Source organism: Podarcis bocagei (genome assembly GCF_964188305.1).
Source record: "Podarcis bocagei genome assembly, chromosome: 7".
NCBI lineage: Eukaryota > Metazoa > Chordata > Lepidosauria > Squamata > Lacertidae > Podarcis > Podarcis bocagei.
Genome location: NC_138132.1, coordinates 4174567 through 4195668, shown reverse-complemented (window position 1 = coordinate 4195668; position 21102 = coordinate 4174567). Strand labels below are relative to the sequence as shown.

Genomic DNA, 21102 nt, shown 5'->3' with positions numbered 1-21102 from the left:
ACTTTACATTTCTCCCTGTTAAAATTCATCTTGTTTGTTTTTGCCCAGTTCTCTAATCTGTCAAGGTCGTTTTGAAGTGTGATCCTGTCCTCTGGGGTGTTAGCCACCCCTCCCAGTTTGGTGTCATCTGCAAATTTGATCAGGATGCCCTTGAGTCCCTCATCCAAGTCGTTGATAAAGATGTTGAATAAGACCGGGCCCAAAAAATATTTCTGTTTTTGTTACTCTTATGTATGGATAGCCGGCGAATTAACACTCACAGTCAACCCTGTGACCATTTTGGCTGCCCTTTCCTGGACCTTTCCACAATTCAGGGGCAATTTTCAGCTGGGCAAAAACTCTCAAGGAAGGCAAAAAGCAGAGCTGATGACAGCTGCGGCTGGCAGAGAGCCAAAGGGCCACATACAAAGGTCTTGAGGGCCATATCTTTTTTTTTAATATAATTTTTAATAGTATTTTTTTAACATATCATTTTCAACAGTAATTAAACATACTTTTACATCTTACTCAAATTTTTGACTTCCATCAATCCTGCCTGAAAATTTTCCAATCTAATCTCTCAGTATGCATTTCTTATCTTCCCTATTAAATTTAAATTCATAACCAATATCTCTATCTTTTTCTACTTTGTACCACTTCGTATATCTCTCCTTACAAAACTTCTTGTAGTAGCGTAATTTGTTGATTACAGTTGCTTTTCAAATAGTTCATATACTTCTTCCAATCTTCTGTAAATCTCTGGTCTCGCAGGTTTCGAATCCTTCCTGCCATTTTGTCCAATTCTGCATAGTCCATTAATTTTGTCTGCCATTCTTCTTTCGTCAAAATTTCTTCTTGTTTCCATTTCTGGGCTAACAATACTCTTGCCGCAGTTGTTGCATATAAAAACAATTTAACATCTTGCCTATTAATGTCCTGACCTATAATACCAAGTAAGAATACTTCTGGTTTTTTAAAAAATGTATATTTCAACATCTTTTTCATCTCATTATATATCATTTCCCAGAGGTTCTTTCCTTTTTTACATTCCCACCACATATGATAAAATGTTCCTTCTTTTTCTTCACATTTCCAACTTGAGGGCCATATCTAGCTCCTAAGACCAAGATTCAAAGCGTTCCCAACTGTCCCAGCTTAAGAAACCCACCACCCTCCAAAGGTCACTCTCAGGAGCCTCCCAGCCAGCAGCAAAGACCCGGACCCCAAACATGCGTGCGCGCACACTCGAACGTACCTGCTCATACCATGAGGCCACAATGTTCTCCATGTACTGGTAGCTGGTGAAAAAGGCCACGATGCCGTCCGGGACAATGGCTGACATCTCCAGCAACAGATTCCCATAGTTGCGGATTACGGCTGCGAGAAAATCAAGGATTGTTTTGGGGAGAGAGCCACACGGAAGCCTTCCCTCTGTCAACCCCTGCCATGAAGGAGGGCACCCATGACCCAACCACGTTCTCACTCCTGGCCGCTGCCCAAGCCAGGCATTTAAAGCCCTATAAACAGCACAGCTTTCCCCTAAAGAATCCTGGAAATTGTAGTTTGCGAAAGGCGCTGAGATTTGTTAGGAGACCCTCTGGGAACTACAATTCCCAAAGCTCCCTGTGAGTGAGGAATAGGGACGGATTGTTAAAACCACCCTGTAGCTCTGCGAGGGGAGCCTTAGAACTCACAGCGCCCTGTTGTTTAGTCGTTTAGTCGTGTCCGACTCTTCGTGACCCCCTGGACCAGAGCACGCCAGGCACTCCTGTCTTCCACTGCCTCCCGCAGTTGGGTCAAACTCATGCTGGTAGCTTCGACAACACTGTCCCACCATCTCGTCCTCCGTCGTCCCCTTCTCCTTGTGCCCTCCATCTTTCCCAACATCAGGGTCTTTTCTCTTCTCCTGAGGTGGCCAAAGTCTTGGAGCCTCAGCTTCAGGATCTGTCCTTCCAGTGAGCACTCAGGGCTGATTTCCTTCAGAATGGAGAGGTTGGATCTTCTTGCAGTCCATGGGACTCTCAAGAGTCTCCTCCAGCACCAGAATTCAAAAGCATCCATTCTTCGGCGATCAGCCTTCTTTATGGTCCAGCTCTCACTTCCATACATCACTACTGGGAAAACCAGAGCTTGAACTATACGGACCTTTGTTGGCAAGGTGATTCTCTGCTTTTTAAGATGCTGTCTAGGTTTTTCATTGCTTTTCTTTCAAGAAGCAGGCGTCTTTTAATTTTGTGGCTGCTGTCACCATCTGCAGTGATCATGGAGCCCAAGAAAGTAAAATCTCTCACTGCCTCCATTTCTTCCCCTTCTATTTGCCAGGAGGTGATGGGCTCAGTGGCCATGATCTTCGTTTTTTGATGTTGAGCTTCAGCGCCCTTAACAAACTACAACTCCCAGAATGCTTTGTGGTGGCGGGAGAAACCACGGCTGTTTGAAGCCCTTTAAAAATGCTTAGTGTGAATTTGCATTTTAGGCAAGAAGGGGTGGGGTGCAAAGTCCACGCAAGGCAAATATTCTGCTCCCCCTCCTTACCAATGTCTTCGCGTGTCTCGAACTTGGAGCTGATGGTCACCTGGTCGTTCCCTCTCCCCACAATCTGAAATGGGAAAGGGGATTTAGAGAAACAGCCCGTTTTTTTGGGGGGGGAAGGAAATGGGGGAAGTTGGGTGGTTGATTAATTGAACACCCCTCTTTTTACAGAAGGAAAGGGAACCTCAAAAAAATCCTTTAGGGGTGGAACATCCGACGAAAAGGCATTTATTTTATTGCCTTTGTACCCTGCTTTTTCCTCCAGGGATCTCAAAGGGGGCATCTCTCTTCACAACAACAACCCTGAAAGGTTGGACCGAGAGGCAGTGACCAGCCCCGAAGGTTTGGAGGTTGGGGGGCCGCGTCCGGACCCTTAAAGAAAGCAGACGGCCTCTTCACCCTTTGCTCCTCTGGACTGATGGCGGCCCTGGCACTGTGGGGAGAGCCCTCTGCCAACCGCCCCGTCTCCTTGCACTCACCATCGGGCAAAGGCAGGTCCTGGCGAGGGTCATGGTGAACGTTGCCATGGTGACGGGCCTGAAGTCCAGGATTTTGGGGTAGATGTCCAGCGGCGAAAGGGTCTGCGCCCGAATGAGGAGGAAATTGGGGTGGGAAATGTGGCCACAAATCACAGTTTTCTTTCACGCAAACACACACAAACTCACACCGGTTTGGGCCTGCAGGAAGAGGACCCTCATGGACCCGGTAAAAAGGCCACACTTACTCCTGAGGTGATAATGACCGACTGGAACCTCTCAAAGACCGGCTTGATAGCGATGGAGGCGTCCATGCAGCTGTGGAGAATCACAGAATTGTTGGGCGGGACACCCAAGGGACATCTAGTCCACCCCCTCGCAACACCCAGGCTTCCCGCCCCCTCAATAATAATTAATAATAATAATTATTATTATTATTTATACCCCGCCCATCTGGCTGAGTTTCCCCAGCCACTCTGGGCGGCTCCCAATCGAGTGTAAAAAACAATACAGCAGTAAATATTAAAAACTTCCCTAAAGAGGGCTGCCTTCAGATGTCTTCTAAACGTCAGATAGTTGTTTATCTCTTTGACATCTGGTGGGAGGGTGTTCCACAGGGCGGGTGCCACCACCGAGAAGGCCCTCTGCCTGGTTCCCTGTAACTTGGCTCCTCTTAGTGAGGGAACTACCAGAAGGCCCTCGGAACTGGACCTCAGTGTCTGGACTGGACAATGGGGGTGGAGACACTCCTTCAGGTATACTGGATCGAGGCCGTTTGGGGCTTTAAAGATCAACACCAACATTTTGAATTTTGCTCGGAAATGTCCTGGGAGCCAACGTAGGTCTTTCAGGACCGGTGTTATGTGGTCTTAGCGGCCGCTCCCAGTCACCAGTCTAGCTGGCGCATTTTGGATTAATTGCAGTTTCTAAGTCACCTTCAAAGGTAGCCCTACGTAGAGCGCATGGCAGTAGTCCAAGTGGGAGATAACCAGAGCATGCACCACTCTGGTGAGACAGTCTGCGGGCAGGTAGGGTCTCATCCTGCGTACCAGATGGAGCTGATAAACAGCTGCCCTGGACACAGAACTGACCTGCGCCTCCATGGACAGCTGTGAGTCCAAAATGACTCCCAGGCTGCGCACCTGGTCCTTCAGGGGCACAGTTACCCCATTCAGGACCAGGGAATCCCCCACACCCGCCCGCCTCCTGTTCCCCCAAAACAGTACTTCAGTCTTGTCAAGATTCAACCTCAATCTGTTGGCCGCCATCCATCCTTCAACCTCAAAAAACAACATTTTGCAAACATAGCTTTGGCCTCGAAAGGACGTTCTGATTTCCACTCAACTACGGCCTTCCCCAACCTGGTGCCGTCCGGATGTTGTCAAACTATAACTCCCGTCAGCCCCAGCGTCGCACGGGGAGTTCTGGTTCAGAACATCTCAGGAAGGTGCAGGATTGGGGAAGATTTCACGAGAAACTGAGGCAGGGAAACGGGGTAGATTCTGCACACACACCCCGCACAGAAAAAGGAAAATAATATTGGTAGGGGCCCACAAAAGCCATTGTCTATCTCAGCCTTTCTCAAGTCTGTGTCCCTGGATTTTGTGGGGCTACAACGTCTGCCATTCCTTGCCAGTGGTCAGGGATTATGGGAGTCGTAGTTCAAGAACATCTGGGGACCCAAAGTTGAGAAATGATGGTGTCACTAATGCCTCTGGCAAGCTGGTCATTGTAATTAATAATAATAATAATAATAATAATAATAATAATAATAATAATAATAATAATATTTATATCCTGCCCTCCCCGGCCAGAGCTGGGCTCAGGGTGGCTAACACCAGTAAAATTACAATAAAAACATAATAGGGGGGGAGACCAATTTAAAATACAGGTTAAAATGCAATTTAAAATGCGGCCTCATTTTAAAAGTCAAAACCATAAGGGGAGGGAAACCTAAGGGTCAGACTGAGTCCAAACCAAAGGCCAGGCGGAACAGCTCTGTCTTTCAGGCCCTGCAGAAAGATGTCAAGTCCCGCAGGGCCCTAGTCTCTTGTGACAGAGCGTTCCACCATGTCGGGGCCAGTACTGCAAAGGCCCTGGCCCTCGTTGAGACCAATATAACCATCTTGCGACTTGGGACCTCCAAACTGTTGTCATTTGTGAACCTTAAGGTCCTCCGTGGGGCATACCAGGAGCAACTGTCTAATGATTGGTGTTCGATTCTTTCCTCTACCCTCCTCATCCCTTTCCCTTGTGTCGTGTGTGTGTGTTTTAGATTGTAAGACTGCCCCTTTGGCTTATGAGCTGGCTTCAGAGATTCTAAACATTCAGAAAGCTGGTGTGAATTTTAACCTGTTCTTAGCCTATTGTTATTTTAACTTTGGGAAAGTCTTAATGATTGTCATTGGTTTTTCTCAATGGTCATTTTACCGTCTTGCCTTTAAAAACTGCTTTGAGGTGTTTTTTTAAAGAAATATTCAAGCAGCGTACAAATTTTATGAAATAAATAAATTAAATAAATATGACCTTCCAGCTGACAGGCAGATGACTCCTGGGGTTACCTGTCGCCCGTCAAGACTGACCACTGCCCCCCCCGTGCATCTTTTTAGAGAAAAAAGGGACCCAAGGATCCCCCCCCCAAAAAATTGGGTGCCCTCTAGATTTCCCGGGGTGCCCTCATGGCGCTCACCTGAAGTGCAGGATGGGGTTGGTGATAGTGGGAGTTCGGTCGTCAAACGGTTCGATGATTATAGTAAAACCTGCGGTGGGATAATTAAACAAAGATGTTTGGGTATCTGGCACGAGCACACACACACACACAATCAACAAAAAATTATGCACAAAATCAGGATGCTAATCTCCCTATATAATAATAATAATATATAATAATTTATTATTTATACCCCGCCCATCTGGCTGAGTTTCCCCAGCCACTCTGGGCAGCTCCCAATTGAGTGTTAAAAGCAATACAGAATTATTGGCCATTCCAGAGAGTGCACAGCTTTCCTTAGAATAAAGGAAGGATGCAAGCTTCTAGCCCTTCCTTACGGGGTCCTTGCCGCGGGATCACATTCACCCAGTGCTTTACCAACTGCACTGGCTCCCGGTGGAGTACATGATCAGCTTTAAGGTGCTGGTTTTGACCTTTAAAGCCCTATGCGGCCTAGGACCCTCGTACCTACGGGACTGCCACTCCCGGTATGCCCCACGGAGGACCTTAAGGTCCTCAAATGACAACACTTTGGAGGTCCCAGGTCGCAAGGTGGTTAGGTTGGTCCCAACTAGGGCCAGGGCCTTTTCAGTACTGGCCCCAACTTGGTAGAACGCTCTGTCACAAGAGACTAGGGCCCTGCGGGACTTGACTTCTTTCTGCAGGGCCTGAAAGACGGAGCTGTTCCGCCTGACCCTTATGTTTCCCTCCCCTTATGGTTTTGATTTATCGGCTACTTTTAAAATGAGGCTGCATTTTAAATTGCATGTTAACCTGTATTTTAAATTGGTACACAAATAGACTGTGGTCTGTCTCCCTATTATGTTTTTTACTGTGATTTTATTGGTGTTAGCCGCCCTGAACCCGGCTCTGGCCGGGGAGGGCGGGGTATAAATAAAATTATTATTATTATTATTATTATTATTACTACTACTACTACTACTACTACTACTACTACCGGGGGGGGGGGGTTGAGAGCCACGCTAACTTATTTCAAGCTTCCGGGCTCGAAATTTTAAATGTTCATTTTACCTACTATAAATGAACTGTTGTTTTATCTCCCATATTCTTACAAACTATGTTACTCAGTATTTTTGTTTTAAGCTTTTCACTGCAGAAGCAGCAGCTTGAAGATCTAACCCAGGGGTGGCTAACGCTCCAGGGTTAGCTGCGATTTCTGGGGTTGGGCTGGATGACCCTTGGGGTCCCTTCCAGATCTATGATTTATGCAGAAAGCATTGCAGGCTGGAATATTTCTTGCCCTGGGCCTGCAAGCCAGTCGAGGCCCAAGCTTCCAGGACACCAGAAAGCTTTCCTTCCGAGAGCCGAGGAGGAAGAATTAAGCTTCTTAAAGGCGGGTGGACTGACTCATCCTCAGGGCTAAGAACTTAAGAGACTTAGGAGGTATTTATATGCCGTGGCAACGTCAGACAAAAAACACACGGAGCCCGTCCCCTTCTCCTCTCGGCTTGAGGAGATGGTGCAGCAGTCCTCAGCGCATGAGAGCACCATCGTGCTTTGCTCCAGCGCACCTCCGGGCTGTGGCACAGAGGAGAGCCCCCTGGTGGCTTCAAGGCCTGGACACAGCAGTTCAGGCACTGGCGACTTCAAGACTGGATGAGTGCGATGCACTCTCTGTGGGGCATCCCTCGCCCTTGATCCCAAAGCTGTGGCTGCTCCAGAACATATTTGTTTAGACAAGCCTGTCCAAATGTTTAGAAAGTCGATGGAAGTTTTAATATTAGTCTTGTTGCAGGAATTTATGTATAGGTTGGGGGGTTGCCCCTCCAGCAGATATCATGCACATGCAGCCCACTACCAAAATCAGCACAATCACTTTTGTGACTTCTGTGATTTGTCCCCACAAAACACTTCATCACAGTTTCTTCCTATCTATTCAAAGGGCCTTTGCTGCACAATACCAAATGTAAGAATTCACTGATAAATGTATCTCTGTACTGGCTCACTGGGGAAACTTCAGAAATTCATCTAGACATGTGAGCTCAGCTACTCAGCAGCCCCTCTGCCTGAGTGATAATCCCTGGCCTCCTGATACCTGAGTGCCAGACAGGTAGCCATTCCAGGACTTACAAAACCAGATGAAGACAAAAGGATGTGATAACTTGGCTGGGAAACAGGGAAATGTAAATATCTCTTTTGCTTCACTTGATGGGTGTTTGGTGGAGGGCAAGGGGAACCATGGGGCAGGGTCCAGGATGCTCAGATTACTGCCACCAGACCTCCCCTTTCATGATGTAACCATGATGTAGGGTTTTTTTTGGGGGGGGGGAAACATGGGGATTAGCAGCTAATAAAAGTTTGGGTTCTCTTTTGTTCGGGGCTTCCATCTTGTTCCACCTGGTGGCAGGTGGGAGTCCTGTCGCGACAGTCTTCAATCAAGACCAAGCCTACTGGCTGCTGTTTTGCTCTGGTATTCCTGGCTGGTGTCCTTGTTTTTTTCTCCAGGGCAGCCCCTCAGATTTCTCTGTTAACAGTCTACAGGCCACGGCTGATTTGTGTACCAATTTGGCAAACATGCACCAAACCCGGAAGTGACCCAAAAAGTCACAAAAGGGGGCTTACACAGGCCCCACTGACGTCCACAAGGGTCTGGAACATAAGCCTTGCACAAATCAGTTGTTACCTCTGCTGCTATTTGAACTTTTTCAGACACAGCCACTGCCAGAGAGCTAAGGGTTTTGCTTTTTAAAGGCGCGAACTACCCTATCAGACGCAGAAAGTCTCCCTTACCTTTGGAGTAAGTGCTGACCAGGGTGGCGAAATTGGAAATCAGCGTGATGGGAGAGAAATCAGAGATGTCGGCGATTTCCAGTGTTCGAAGAAGGGAGCGGAGGCGCTCTGCACAGAATCTGCAAAAGGAAGGAAAGCCCCAGTTTGCAGGAAGGCAGGGGTTGCCTTCGGGGGAGAAGGTTTGTGTGAAGGAACAGTGATGGGGAATCAGCCTTCTTGATGGTCCAGCTCTCACTTCCATACATCACTACTGGGAAAACCATGGCTTTAACTATACGGACCTTTGTCGGCAAAGTGGTTTACACACAATAAATAGTAGCACAGCAGAACTTCACCATTGAAACATAAATCGTACAGTGGTGCCCCGCAAGACGAATGCCTCTCAAGACGGAAAACTCGCTAGACGAAAGAGTTTTCCGTTTTGGAGGTGCTTCGCAAAACAAATCTATGGGCTTGCTTCGCAAGACGAAAATGTCTTACGAGTTCCTACGGGTTTTTTTTCCTTTCCCCCCCTTTTTCTAAGCCGCTGAGCCGCTTATCCGCTTATCTGCTAAGCCGATAAGCCGCTAAAAGCCGCTAATCCGTCAATGGGCTTGCTTCACAAGACGAAAAAACCGCTAGACGAAGAGAATCACAGAACGGATTCTTTTTGTCTTGCGAGGCACCACTGTATCAAAGAATTAACAAACCGTCAGTAAAACAACTGGAAACAGAACCTGAAGACACCGCTGTCTCTGCCCTGGAGTCGAACGCCACTCACAGGTTGGGGTGTAAGCAAGGGTACGAAGGGTGGGGTTGGCTTTTGGGGGTGGGATATTCTCCCTCCTGACCCCCCCCCCCACTTACCGAAGGGGCTTGCGCTCAATGCAGACCTTCTCGAAGATGTCCTTCAGGAACGACGGGGGGCTTTCCTGGACCACGTGGTGAACCCGCAAGCGGGACTTCAAGTACTCCAGGAAGCGTTTCAGGAAGCCCACAAAGTGCTCCGCGGTCCGGATGTTGCCCGGGATGGCCTCTGCCAAGAGGGGACAGAAAGGCAGGTCGGACCTTTGCCGTTACGCTTGTGGGGCAGCCCAGTCCAGCAGGCAGGAGGCCCCAGGGCAGCCAGAACAAATCTCTCCCCTCCCCCTTTTCAAGAATGAGAAATGGGTCAATGCTGGATCAAACCAAGGGTACACCTCACCTGGAGTAGGTAAAGGTAAAGGGACCCCTGACCATTAGGTCCAGTCGTGGCCGACTCTGGGGTTGCGGCGCTCATCTTGCTTTATTGGCCGAGGGAGCCGGCGTACAGCTTCCGGGTCATGTGGCCAGCATGACTGAGCCCCTTCTGGCGAACCAGAAGCTCATGGAAACACCGCTTACCTTCCCGCCAGAGTGGTACCTATTTATCTACTTGCACTTTGATGTGCTTTTGAACTGCTAGGTTGGCAGGAGCAGGGACCGAACAATGGGAGCTCACCCCGTCACGGGGATTCGAACTGCCGACCTTCTGATCAGCAAGCCCTAGGCTCTGTGGTTTAACCCACAGCGCCACCCGCGTCCCAACACCTCGCCTGGAGTCTTGTCTTAAATGGGGGACAACCACCACAGGCTCCCCACCTCCCGCTGCAGAAAGAGGCACAAGCACCTTGCAGGACCTCGTCGGGCAGCACCGGGTTGGCCAAATAGACGTCCGTTTCGCGGGCGACGTTCGCCTCCCGCAGACCTTCCACCAGGCGCCGGTATTCCTCCTTCAGCTTCTGAGCATCCGTCTCCTTGATCCTTGAGGAAACAGGGAGAAGGGGGTTGTATACCTGAAGGAGCGTCTCCACCCCCATCGTTCTTCCTGGACACTGAGGTCCAGCTCCAAGGGCCTTATGGCGGTTCCCTCATTGCGAGAAGTGAGGTTACAGGGAACCAGGCAGAGGGCCTTCTCGGTGGTGGCACCCGCCCTGTGGAACGCCCTCTTTTCAGATGTCAAGGAAATAAGAGCTGTCTTATCTTTAAAAGACATCTGAAGGCAGCCCTGTTTAGGGAAGTTTTTAATATTTAATGCTGTATTGTTTTTAACACTCGATTGGGAGCCGCCCAGAGTGGCTGGGGAAACTCAGCCAGATAGGCAGAGTATGAATATTATTATTATTATTATTATTATTATTATTATTATTATTATACCTGTGGGTCATGAGCAGCCAGGGCTGTACGCAATCCCAGGATGGCGCAGGGGACCTGCAGGATGTGGCCCTCAAACAAACAAATGGGTAAGCAACCCCTCCATGTACGGAACGCCTCCGACCCCCACGGAGCGTACAGCGTGGATCCCAGTGGCAGTCTGACGCAGTAGGAAACATCTTCCCAAGTTCCTAATTCAGTTCCCTGGGTATTTCAGCTATCAGTATAGAAATGGACCAAGATTCTAGCTCTCATGGAGGCAAGGGTGGTTGGAAAAGGTCTCCCCCTGCCCCCAAGGAGGGTTTCCAGGGCTTTACAGTGGCTCCTTGCCGCACCCGCTTCATGACCCAACAAGCTGTGATTCCTGAGTTGCGGGGGGTTGGGCTAGATGACCCTTAGGGTCCCCTTCCAACTCTACAATTCTATAACTGGAATCATGCATGTGGGACGTCCCATAGAATCAGGGGCTGATCTTAGTGCAGGATTTCGACATTGTGCTCATGGGTATTTGCTGAGTCAAGGCTGCCGGGTGGGAAAATAAGAGGGTCCTATCTTAATTTATCTTAATAATAATAATTTTTTATTTATACCCCGCCCTTCCCAGTTCAAAAAACCGGGCTCAGGGCGGCTAACAACAAATTTAAAACACTTAATTGATGCAACAAAAACAGCATAAAATACAGTATAAAACGTGGATAACAATAAGAATTCAAAAATCAATTTAGGGGGGAAAGCCATCCAATAAACATCAGACGATCCCCAGGGCTAGCTGGCTAAATTTGTCCTATTTGGGCCAGTGAGGAGACCAGGGGAGAATTAGCTGTGGGATCCCAGAGCTGGCAATCTTCATAAAAAGGGGAGGGGGAGGGAAGGAAGAGGAATAAAAGATCAGGCTGAGTTCAAATTAAAGGCCAGGGGGAATAGCTCTGTCTTACAGGCCCTGCGGAAGGAAGTTAAATCCTGCAGGGCGCTGGTCTCATGGGACAGAGCATTCCACCAGATTGGAGCCACCACTGAGAAGGCCCTGGCCCTGGTGGAGGATAGTTTGGCTTCCTTAGGGCCCGGGACCTCTAAACTGTGGTTGTTCATGGACCTTAAGGTCCTCTGCGGGGCAGACCAGGAGAGGCGGTCCTGTAAATACGAGGGCCGTAAGCCACAAAGGGCTTTAAAGGTCAAAACCAGCACCTTAAAGCTGACCCAATACTCCACCGGGAGCCAGATAAATTCAACAGTGTAAGTAAGTTTTGATGGAAGTAATCATGAAATACTGAATGGTTTATTTATATACAACTTGCAGGGACTTATGCTATGCAAAATGAACCATGTGAAGAGAAGAAGGGAAGTCATTGATATTTTAAGGTAGTCTAAGTGAATATTCTAAATTGTAAAACAGAAAATTGAATTTTAAAAAATGGGAAAATGAGAGGGTCTCCTCACTCACTTCTGGATGCTAGCTTGGAGTGTGGCCACGTTCCCCTGGCACCGGTCCAGCATCTTGCGCGTGATGTTGACACCCATGGAATCGATGCAGACGTTGTCTGTGGGAGAAGAAAGGGGCTGGCCGGCCGGTCTATGTGACTTTCCAGGCAGGTGAAGACAGACCAACAATTTTCCGGCACAGCAACTGAGCCACCACACTTGTCAGGATGGGGCAGCAAGGCCTCCTTTCGTGAGAGAATCTTCTTCCCACAACGCCTCCTCAAATTTTAACACACCCTGCACTGATAACCATCGTGGCACCATGTAGCGGTGAGTTCCGCAGGCTCTGCGTGTGCTACATGAACCACCACCCTCACCCTGTCAGCTCAGGAAAGGCCCTGCTACGCTTGGCCCTAAAGGGACAGTCGCATTATCCCCCCCACATTGCAGGGGGTTGGACTAGATGGCACCTGGGGTCCCCGCCCAACTCAACAATTCTATGATTCTAGGTATGTGCTTGCAGATGTTCAAGACAGACAAGAGGCGCTCTTACATACCGATATTGTGAGCCTCGTCGAAGACGACGACAGATTTCTTGGCCAGTTCTTTCGACACCAGGTCAGCGATCTTGGGGTCCAGGAGATAGTGGTAGCTGTACACCACGATGTTGGCGTGAAGGATCTGGTCCAGCGTGGAGAGAAACAGCAGAACAAGGACACACGTGGCATGAAAATCTATACTGTATTGGACCAAGTTATCACATCCTTTTTTTGAAAAAATGAAAGGATCTAGGAGTCTTGGTTGACCACAAACTTGACATGAGCCAACAGTGTGACGCGGCAGCTAAAAAAGCCAATGCAATTCTGGGCTGCATCAATAGGAGTATAGCATCTAGATCAAGGGAAGTAATAGTGCCACTGTATTCTGCTCTGGTCAGACCTCACCTGGAGTACTGTGTCCAGTTCTGGGCACCACAGTTCAAGAAGGACACTGACAAACTGGAACGTGTCCAGAGGAGGGCAACCAAAATGGTCAAAGGCCTGGAAACGATGCCTTATGAGGAACGGCTAAGGGAGCTGGGCATGTTTAGCCTGGAGAAGAGGAGGTTAAGGGGTGATATGATAGCCATGTTCAAATATATAAAAGGATGTCACATAGAGGAGGGAGAAAGGTTGTTTTCTGCTGCTCCAGAGAAGCAGACACGGAGCAATGGATCCAAACTACAAGAAAGAAAATTCCACCTAAACATTAGGAAGAACCTGATAGTAAGAGCTGTTCGACAGTGGAATTTGCTGCCAAGGAGTGTGTTGGAGTCTCCTACTTTGGAGGTCTTTAAGCAGAGGCTTGACAACCATATGTCAGGAGTGCTCTGATGGTGTTTCCTGCTTGGCAGGGGGTTGGACTCAATGGCCCTTGTGGTCTCTTCCAACTCTATGATTCTATGATTCTATGAAATAAAATAATTCATTTGATTTTTCAACTTAACGTTTTACAGAGATATATCAAACATAAATTATAAAAACCAGATTCCAAGGAATATCCTGGACTTCCATCCTCCCCTTTGTGGGTCCTCCACCTCCACCGTTCTGCCCGGACACTGAGGTCCAGCGCCAAGGGCCTTCTGGTGGTTCCCTCACTAAGAGGAGCCAAGTTACAGGGAACCAGGCAGAGGGCCTTCTCGGTAGTGGCACCCGCCCTGTGGAACGCCCTCCCACCAGATGTCAATGAGAACAACAACTACCAGACTTTTAGAAGACATTTGAAGGCAGCCCTGTTTAGGGAAGCTTTTAATGTTTGATGCATTACTGTATTTTAATATTTTGTTGGAAGCCGCCCAGAGTGGCTGGGGAAGCGCAGCCAGATGTGTGGGGTATAAATAATAAATTATTATTATTATTATTATTATTATTATTATTATTATTATTATTATTATTATTCAGTTCCTCCCACATCTTTTATGATAATCCAAACCCTTTACTTCTTCCATTATGTCCAGAATCAATCATAACTACAAGTAATATTCCAGTCCTACTAACAATTTTTACTGTTTACAGTAGTCTTTAAGATAAGTTATCAATTGCCCCCACTCCTTATTAAAATTTTGGTCTTCCTGATTTCTGATTCTTCCGGTCATTTTAGCCATTTCAGCGTAGTCCATTAACTTAACCTGCCATTCTTCTCTGGTAGGGACTTTATCTCCTTCCCATCTCTGGGCCAGTAACATCCGTTTTCCAGTCCTCTTGGGGTGGAGGGAGCGGGGAACCAACTCTCCACCCCCCTCAAAAGGACAGTCACATTAAAAGGTATCCATAGATGCTCAAAACATGTAAAGAGATGTGCTCTTAAAAAAAAAATTAGGAGCAGCACCTGTGCAAGCTTTCAAGCTACACAGAAAACTTCAGGCAGGCAGGGAATGGAGGTAATGAAAAATGAGGTGTACCCTTAAAAAAAACAACCAAAAACACAACCTTACTTCATATGTGGTGGACTTGTCCCAAGGTGAAAGACTTTTGGGAAAAGATTTATAATGAATTGAAAAAAATGTTAAAATGTACATTTATTAAGAAACCAGAGGCCTTTCTTCTTGGAATAATAGGTTTGGAATTGCCCAAGAAAGATGTTAGATTGTTTTTTGTATGCCACAACTGCTGCTAGAATTTTGCTGGCCAAAAATTGGAAATCACAAGTGCCACCAACAGTGGAGGAATGGCAGATGAAGACGATGGATTTTTCGGAGCTAGCCAACCTGACCAGAAGAGTCCGCGACCAGAAGGAGGAGGAGTATCAAGAGGAATGGAGGAAATTTAAAGAATATTTAGTTAAATATAGAATCATAGAATCATAGAGTTGGAAGAGACCACAAGGGCCATCGAGTCCAACCCCCTGCCAAGCAGGAAACACCATCAGAGCGCTCCTGACACTCCTTAATATGTTAAGATAATTTAAATAGAATTACTTGTGAGTACCAAATTGGCCTAGGATTTAAATGTGTGATGTTGTAGAATACTATGGATAAAAGTCAAAATGAAAAGAAAGAAAGATGTTAATAGGACTATGTAAATTTTATGTGAAATTAGTTTTCGAAAACTGCTACAATGATTTATATGGAAACTCAGCCAGGGAGATTCGAGGAAGTCACTTAGCAATGTTAACAAAAGTGGATTTTCCACAGTTAGGATATATGTTTGTTTGTTGCTTGTTTTTTGATGTTTTCTTTTTATCTTTGTTGATATGTCTGTTTTAAACTTGGAAAACGAATAAAAAATTTGGGGGGGGAAACAACAGCACAACCTTATATTGCACATTTATTCTAATTTAGTGAGTAATGGGTGGTGAGAAGGCACTGAAATCCCCACCCCCCACCCCCAATTATTGGAAATTTAAGCAGAAAATGCCAGCTGCAGAGGGGGAAAAGCAAACAGGACTCATCTCCATCACCTCTGCCACCTTTGGTTCTCCCTCTCTCCTCACAGCAGGCGTTCCATCAGGCTACCAGCTTCCCTCCCAGCAGGTCATGAGAAGAACCGTAATGTTCAAGAACAGGTGCCTGAGCTTTTCCCCTTCCTCTTCCCTCCCCATCCCTTTTTCCTTGCATGCCGTGTCCTTTCCATTCTAAGCCCGGGAGCAGCAATCTCTAGCTGCCGATATTGTGTTTCTGAGCGGGTTTTCAACTAAAGAGCCCATCAATATGCTTCAAACAAAATTATTTGCATTCATTAGTTTGTACTTGGCTCTCTGGCCTCAGATATTCCAGCAGGCCTTGCACTCTTTGAGCTATGAGGTCAGGAATCATAGAATCACAGAATCATAGACTCATAGAGTTGGAAGAGACCACAAGGGCCATCGAGTCCAACCCCCTGCCAAGCAGGAAACACCATCAGAGCACTCCTGACATATGGTTGTCAAGCCTCTGCTTAAAGACCTCCAAAGTAGGAGACTCCACCACACTCCCAGGCAGCAAATTCCACTGTCGAACAGCTCTTACTGTCAGGAAGTTCTTCCTAATGTTTAGGTGAAGAAGAAGAAGAGTTTAGATTTGATATCCCGCCTTTCACTCCCTTTAAGGAGTCTCAAAGCGGCTAACATTCTCCTTTCTCTTCCTCCCCCACAACAAACACTCTGTGAGGTGAGTGGGGCTGAGAGACTTCAAAGAAGTGTGACTGGCCCAAGGTCACCCAGCAGCTGCATGTGGAGGAGCGGAGACGCGAACCCTGTTCCCCAGATTACGAGACTACCGCTCTTAACCACTACACCACACTGGCTCTTGTAGTTTGGATCCATTGCTCCGTGTCCGCTTCTCTGGAGCAGCAGAAAACAACCTTTCTCCCTCCTCCATGTGACATCCTTTTATATATTTGAACATGGCTATCATATCACCCCTTAACCTCCTCTTCTCCAGGCTAAACATGCCCAGCTCCCTTAGCCGTTCCTCATAAGGCATCGTTTCCAGGCCTTTGACCATTTTGGTTGCCCTCCTCTGGACACGTTCCAGTTTGTCAGTGTCCTTCTTGAACTGTGGTGCCCAGAACTGGACACAGTACTCCAGGTGAGGTCTGACCAGAGCAGAATACAATGGCACTATTACTTCCCTTGATCTAGATGCTATACTCCTATTGATGCAGCAACTTGGCATCTATAAAGCCGCCCAGAGTGGCTGGGGAAAATCAGCCAGATGGGCGGGGTATAAATAATAAATTATTATTATTATTATTATTATTATTATTATTATTATTATTATTATTATTATTATTAAAGAGGAGGTTCTTAAGAAGCTGAATAGTATTTTTAATCTGTTTTAGTATTATTAGTACAGCGGTACCTCAGGTTACATACGCTTCAGGTTACATACACTTCAGGTTACAGACTCCGCTAACCCAGAAATAGTGCTTCAGGTTAAGAACTTTGCTTCAGGATGAGAACAGAAATCGTGCTCCGGCGGCACGGCAGCAGCGGGAGGCCCCATTAGCTAAAGTGGTGCTTCAGGTTAAGAACAGTTTCAGGTTAAGAACAGACCTCCAGAACGAATTAAGTACTTAACCCAAGGTACCACTGTATTATTAGGGAAGTTTTTAATATTTAATGCTGTATTGTTTTTAGCACTCGATTGGGAGCCACCCAGAGTGGCTGGGGAAACTCAGCCAGATGGACGGGGTATAAATAATAAATTATTATTACTACTACTACTACTACTACTACTACTACTACTACTACTACTACCACTCATCAAGTAGGCCACACGCTGGATCTGATCTTTGGGGTTGGCATAGATGTGATCATGCTCCCCGCTGTGAAAGTGCCATGGTCTGATCACTACGCTTTAAAAGCCAAGATTGAATTCCCGCTCCTCCCCGGCTCGGGTGGCGAACCTATTTGGGCTCGTCCGCGAAAACTGATGGATCCTGATAGATTCCGACAAGCCTTGCGGAACCCTGCTCCTCCTGGCGACTCATTAGATGACCTTGTTGAGGACTGGAATAACCGGCTCTTGGCAGCCATTGATGAGATCGCGCCCTCTGCGACCCCGTCGAAACCGGGCCCCTTGGTTTACTGAGGAGCTCCGGAAAATGAAGCGGGATCTCAGACGGCTAGAGCGAGTATGGCGACGGACTCGTGACGGAGCCTCAAGAACATCTTATAGGACGCTTATGAAAGCCTATGAGATGGCTATGAAAGCTGCTAAGAAATCTTACTTTGCAGCTTCCATTGCATCCGCTAGCTCTCGCCCGGCACAACTTTTTAGAATAATTAGGTCAACAACGTCCTTAGGAGGACAACCAAATTTAAGCACAAATTCGACCCACAGCTGTGAGGCATTCGCGAGCTTTTTTGCGGAGAAAGTCCTGTTGTTCCGCCGTGACCTCCCTGCCAATTTAGATACAGTAACTGAACTGGAGGCCCCTCGACTGACTTCTGGTCCAGTGTTGGACCATTTCGATCGGATACTCCCTACTGATGTGGATAGATTCCTCCAAGTTGGTAGGCCCACCACCTGCCTCCTTGATCCGTGCCCGTCTTGGCTGATTAGGGAGTGTCCAGATGTTGCGCGGACCCCCCTGGTTGAAATTATCAATTTGTCCCTTGACACCGGGACATTCCCAGGGGAACTGAAGGAAGCAGTGGTGCGTCCACTCTTAAAGAAAACTTCATTAGATCCCTTAGACCTATCCAATTACCGCCCAGTTTCAAATCTTCCATACCTGGGTAAGGTAATTGAGAGAGCGGTTGCTGAACAGCTTGGTAGGTTTCTGGAGGAAACATCGGCATTAGATCCATTTCAGTCCGGTTTCCGTCCTGGTTTTGGGACGGAGACGGCTCTGGTTGCCCTAACAGATGATATCCGTAGACAACTGGATCGAGGCGGGTCAGGGCTGCTGATCCTTTTAGATTTGTCAGCAGCCTTTGACATGGTCGATCATGATCTTCTGGACCATCGCCTTGCAGACGTGGGGATACAGGGCATAGCCCGTAACTGGTTGTGCTCTTTTATCTCTGGTCGGGGACAGAGGGTGGCACTAGGGAGGGAAATGTCGTCACGCCACTCCTTGGTGTGTGGAGTGCCGCAGGGCGCAATTCTCTCCCCGATGCTTTTTAACATCTTTATGCGCCCCCTTGCCCAGATTATCCGGAGCTTCGGGCTGGGCTGTCATCAATATGCTGATGACACTCAGCTCTATCTACTGATGGATGGCCACACCGACTCGGCCACTTACACACTGACCAGATGCTTGGAAGCTGTGGCTGGATGGTTTCGTGGGAGCCGATTGAAACTAAATCCTTCGAAGACAGAGGTCCTATGGCTGGGTCGGGATGGTATGGGGATGTGGGACCAACTCCCTTCTCTTGAGGGGGCCCAATTAGTGCCATTGCCTTCCGTTAAGAGTTTCATAGAATCATAGAATCATAGAATCATAGAGTTGGAAGAGACCACAAGGGCCATTGAGTCCAACCCCCTGCCAAGCAGGAAACACCATCAGAGCACTCCTGACATATGGTTGTCAAGCCTCTGCTTAAAGACCTCCAAAGTAGGAGACTCCACCACACTCCTTGGCAGCAAATTCCACTGTCGAACAGCTCTTACTGTCAGGAAGTTCTTCCTAATGTTTAGGTGGAATCTTCTTTCTTGTAGTTTGGATCCATTGCTCCGTGTCCGCTTCTCTGGAGCAGCAGAAAACAACCTTTCTCCCTCCTCTATGTGACATCCTTTTATATATTTGAACATGGCTATCATATCACCCCTTAACCTCCTCTTCTCCAGGCTAAACATGCCCAGCTCCCTTAGCCGTTCCTCATAAGGCATCGTTTCCAGGCCTTTGACCATTTTGGTTGCCCTCCTCTGGACACATTCCAGTTTGTCAGTGTCCTTCTTGAATTGTGGTGCCCAGAACTGGACACAGTACTCCAGGTGTGGTCTGACCAGAGCAGAATACAGTGGCACTATTACTTCCCTTGATCTAGATGCTATACTCCTATTGATGCAGCCCAGAATTGCATTGGCTTTTTTAGCTGCCGCGTCACACTGTTGGCTCATGTCAAGTTTGTGGTCAACCAAGACTCCTAGATCCTTTTCACATGTACTGCTCTCAAGCCAGGTGTCACCCATCTTGTATTTGTGCCTCTCATTTTTTTTGCCCAAGTGCAATACTTTACATTTCTCCCTGTTAAAATTCATTTTGTTTGTTTTTGCCCAGTTCTCTAATCTGTCAAGGTCGTTTTGAAGTGTGATCCTGTCCTCTGGGGTGTTAGCCACCCCTCCCAGTTTGGTGTCATCTGCAAATTTGATCAGGATGCCCTTGAGTCCATCATCCAAGTCGTTGATAAAGATGTTAAATAAGACCGGGCCCAAGACAGAACCCTGTGGCACCCCACTAGTCACTCTTCTCCAGGATGAAGAGGAACCATTGATGAGCACCCTTTGGGTTCGGTCAGTCAGCCAGTTACAAATCCACTGAGTGGTAGCAGAGTCAAGACCGCATTTTACCAGCTTCTTTACAAGAATATCATGGGGCACCTTGTCAAATGCCTTACTGAAATCAAGGTAGGCTATATCCACTGAGTTCCCTTCATCTACCAGGCTTGTAATTCTGTCAAAAAATGAGATCAGGTTAGTCTGACATGACTTATTTTTCAGAAATCCATGCTGACTATTGGTGATCACAGCATTCCTTTCTAGGTGCTCACAGACTGTTTGCTTAATGATCTGCTCCAGAATCTTCCCTGCTATTGATGTCAGACTGACTGGGCGGTAATTATTTGGGTCCTCTCTTTTCCCCTTTTTGAAAATAGGGACAACATTTGCCCTCCTCCAGTCTGCCGGGACTTCGCCTGTTCTCCAGGATTTCTCGAAGATGACTGCCAGTGGTTCTGAGATCACATCTGCCAGTTCTTTTAATACTCTTGGATGCAGTTCATCTGGCCCTGGAGACTTGAATACATCTAAACTAGCCAAATATTCTTGTACTGTCTCCTTAGTTATTCTGGGCTGTGTTTCCTCTGCTGAATCATTTGCTCCAAATTCTTCAGGTCGGGCATTGTTTTCTTTATCGGAGAAGACTGAGGCAAAGAAGGCATTGAGGAGTTCAGCCCTTTCTGTGTCCCCTGTTTGCATTTCACCATCTTCTCCTCTGAGTGACCCCACTGTTTCTTTGTTCTTCCTTTTGCTACGAACATACCCATAAAAGCCTTTTTTGTTGCTTTTAACCTCTCTAGCAAGCCTGAGTTCATTCTGTGCTTTAGCTTTTCTGACTTTGTGTCTACACGTGCTGGCTATTTGTTTGAATTCCTCTTTGGTGGTTTCCCCCCTTTTCCATTTTTTGTACACATCCTTTTTTAATCTTAATTCAGTTAAAAGTTCTTTAGATAGCCACCCTGGCTTCTTTAGGCACCTTCCATGTTTCCGTCTCATTGGTATTGCCTGACGTTGTGCTTTTACTATCTCCCTCTTAACAAACTCCCAGCCATCATGAACTCCCTTTCCTTTTAGTATTACTGTCCATGGGATCTCACCCAGCACTTCCCTAAGTTTTATGAAGTCGGCTTTCTTAAAGTCAAGAAATTGAGTCCTAGTATGCTTGGCTGCTCCTTTCC

The 21102-nt window shown here is 47.2% G+C and overlaps 2 protein-coding genes across 2 annotated transcripts in view; both read right to left on the bottom strand.

The window, feature by feature from the left end:
• The window catches only part of PPP1R13L (protein phosphatase 1 regulatory subunit 13 like), a 228261-nt gene that overhangs the window by 124014 nt on the left and 83145 nt on the right, over positions 1–21102 (bottom strand). The window lies entirely within an intron of this gene.
• The window catches only part of ERCC2 (ERCC excision repair 2, TFIIH core complex helicase subunit), a 50246-nt gene that overhangs the window by 8245 nt on the left and 20899 nt on the right, over positions 1–21102 (bottom strand). Inside the window, exons 8-17 of the mRNA XM_081200289.1 lie at positions 12576–12699; positions 12041–12137; positions 10076–10209; positions 9295–9463; positions 8449–8567; positions 5677–5746; positions 3236–3305; positions 2991–3092; positions 2515–2578; positions 1235–1356 (exon numbers count right to left, since the gene is read on the bottom strand). Coding sequence (XP_081056415.1) covers positions 1235–1356; positions 2515–2578; positions 2991–3092; positions 3236–3305; positions 5677–5746; positions 8449–8567; positions 9295–9463; positions 10076–10209; positions 12041–12137; positions 12576–12699 — 1071 coding nt within the window. The remainder of the gene's footprint in view (positions 1–1234; positions 1357–2514; positions 2579–2990; positions 3093–3235; positions 3306–5676; positions 5747–8448; positions 8568–9294; positions 9464–10075; positions 10210–12040; positions 12138–12575; positions 12700–21102) is intronic.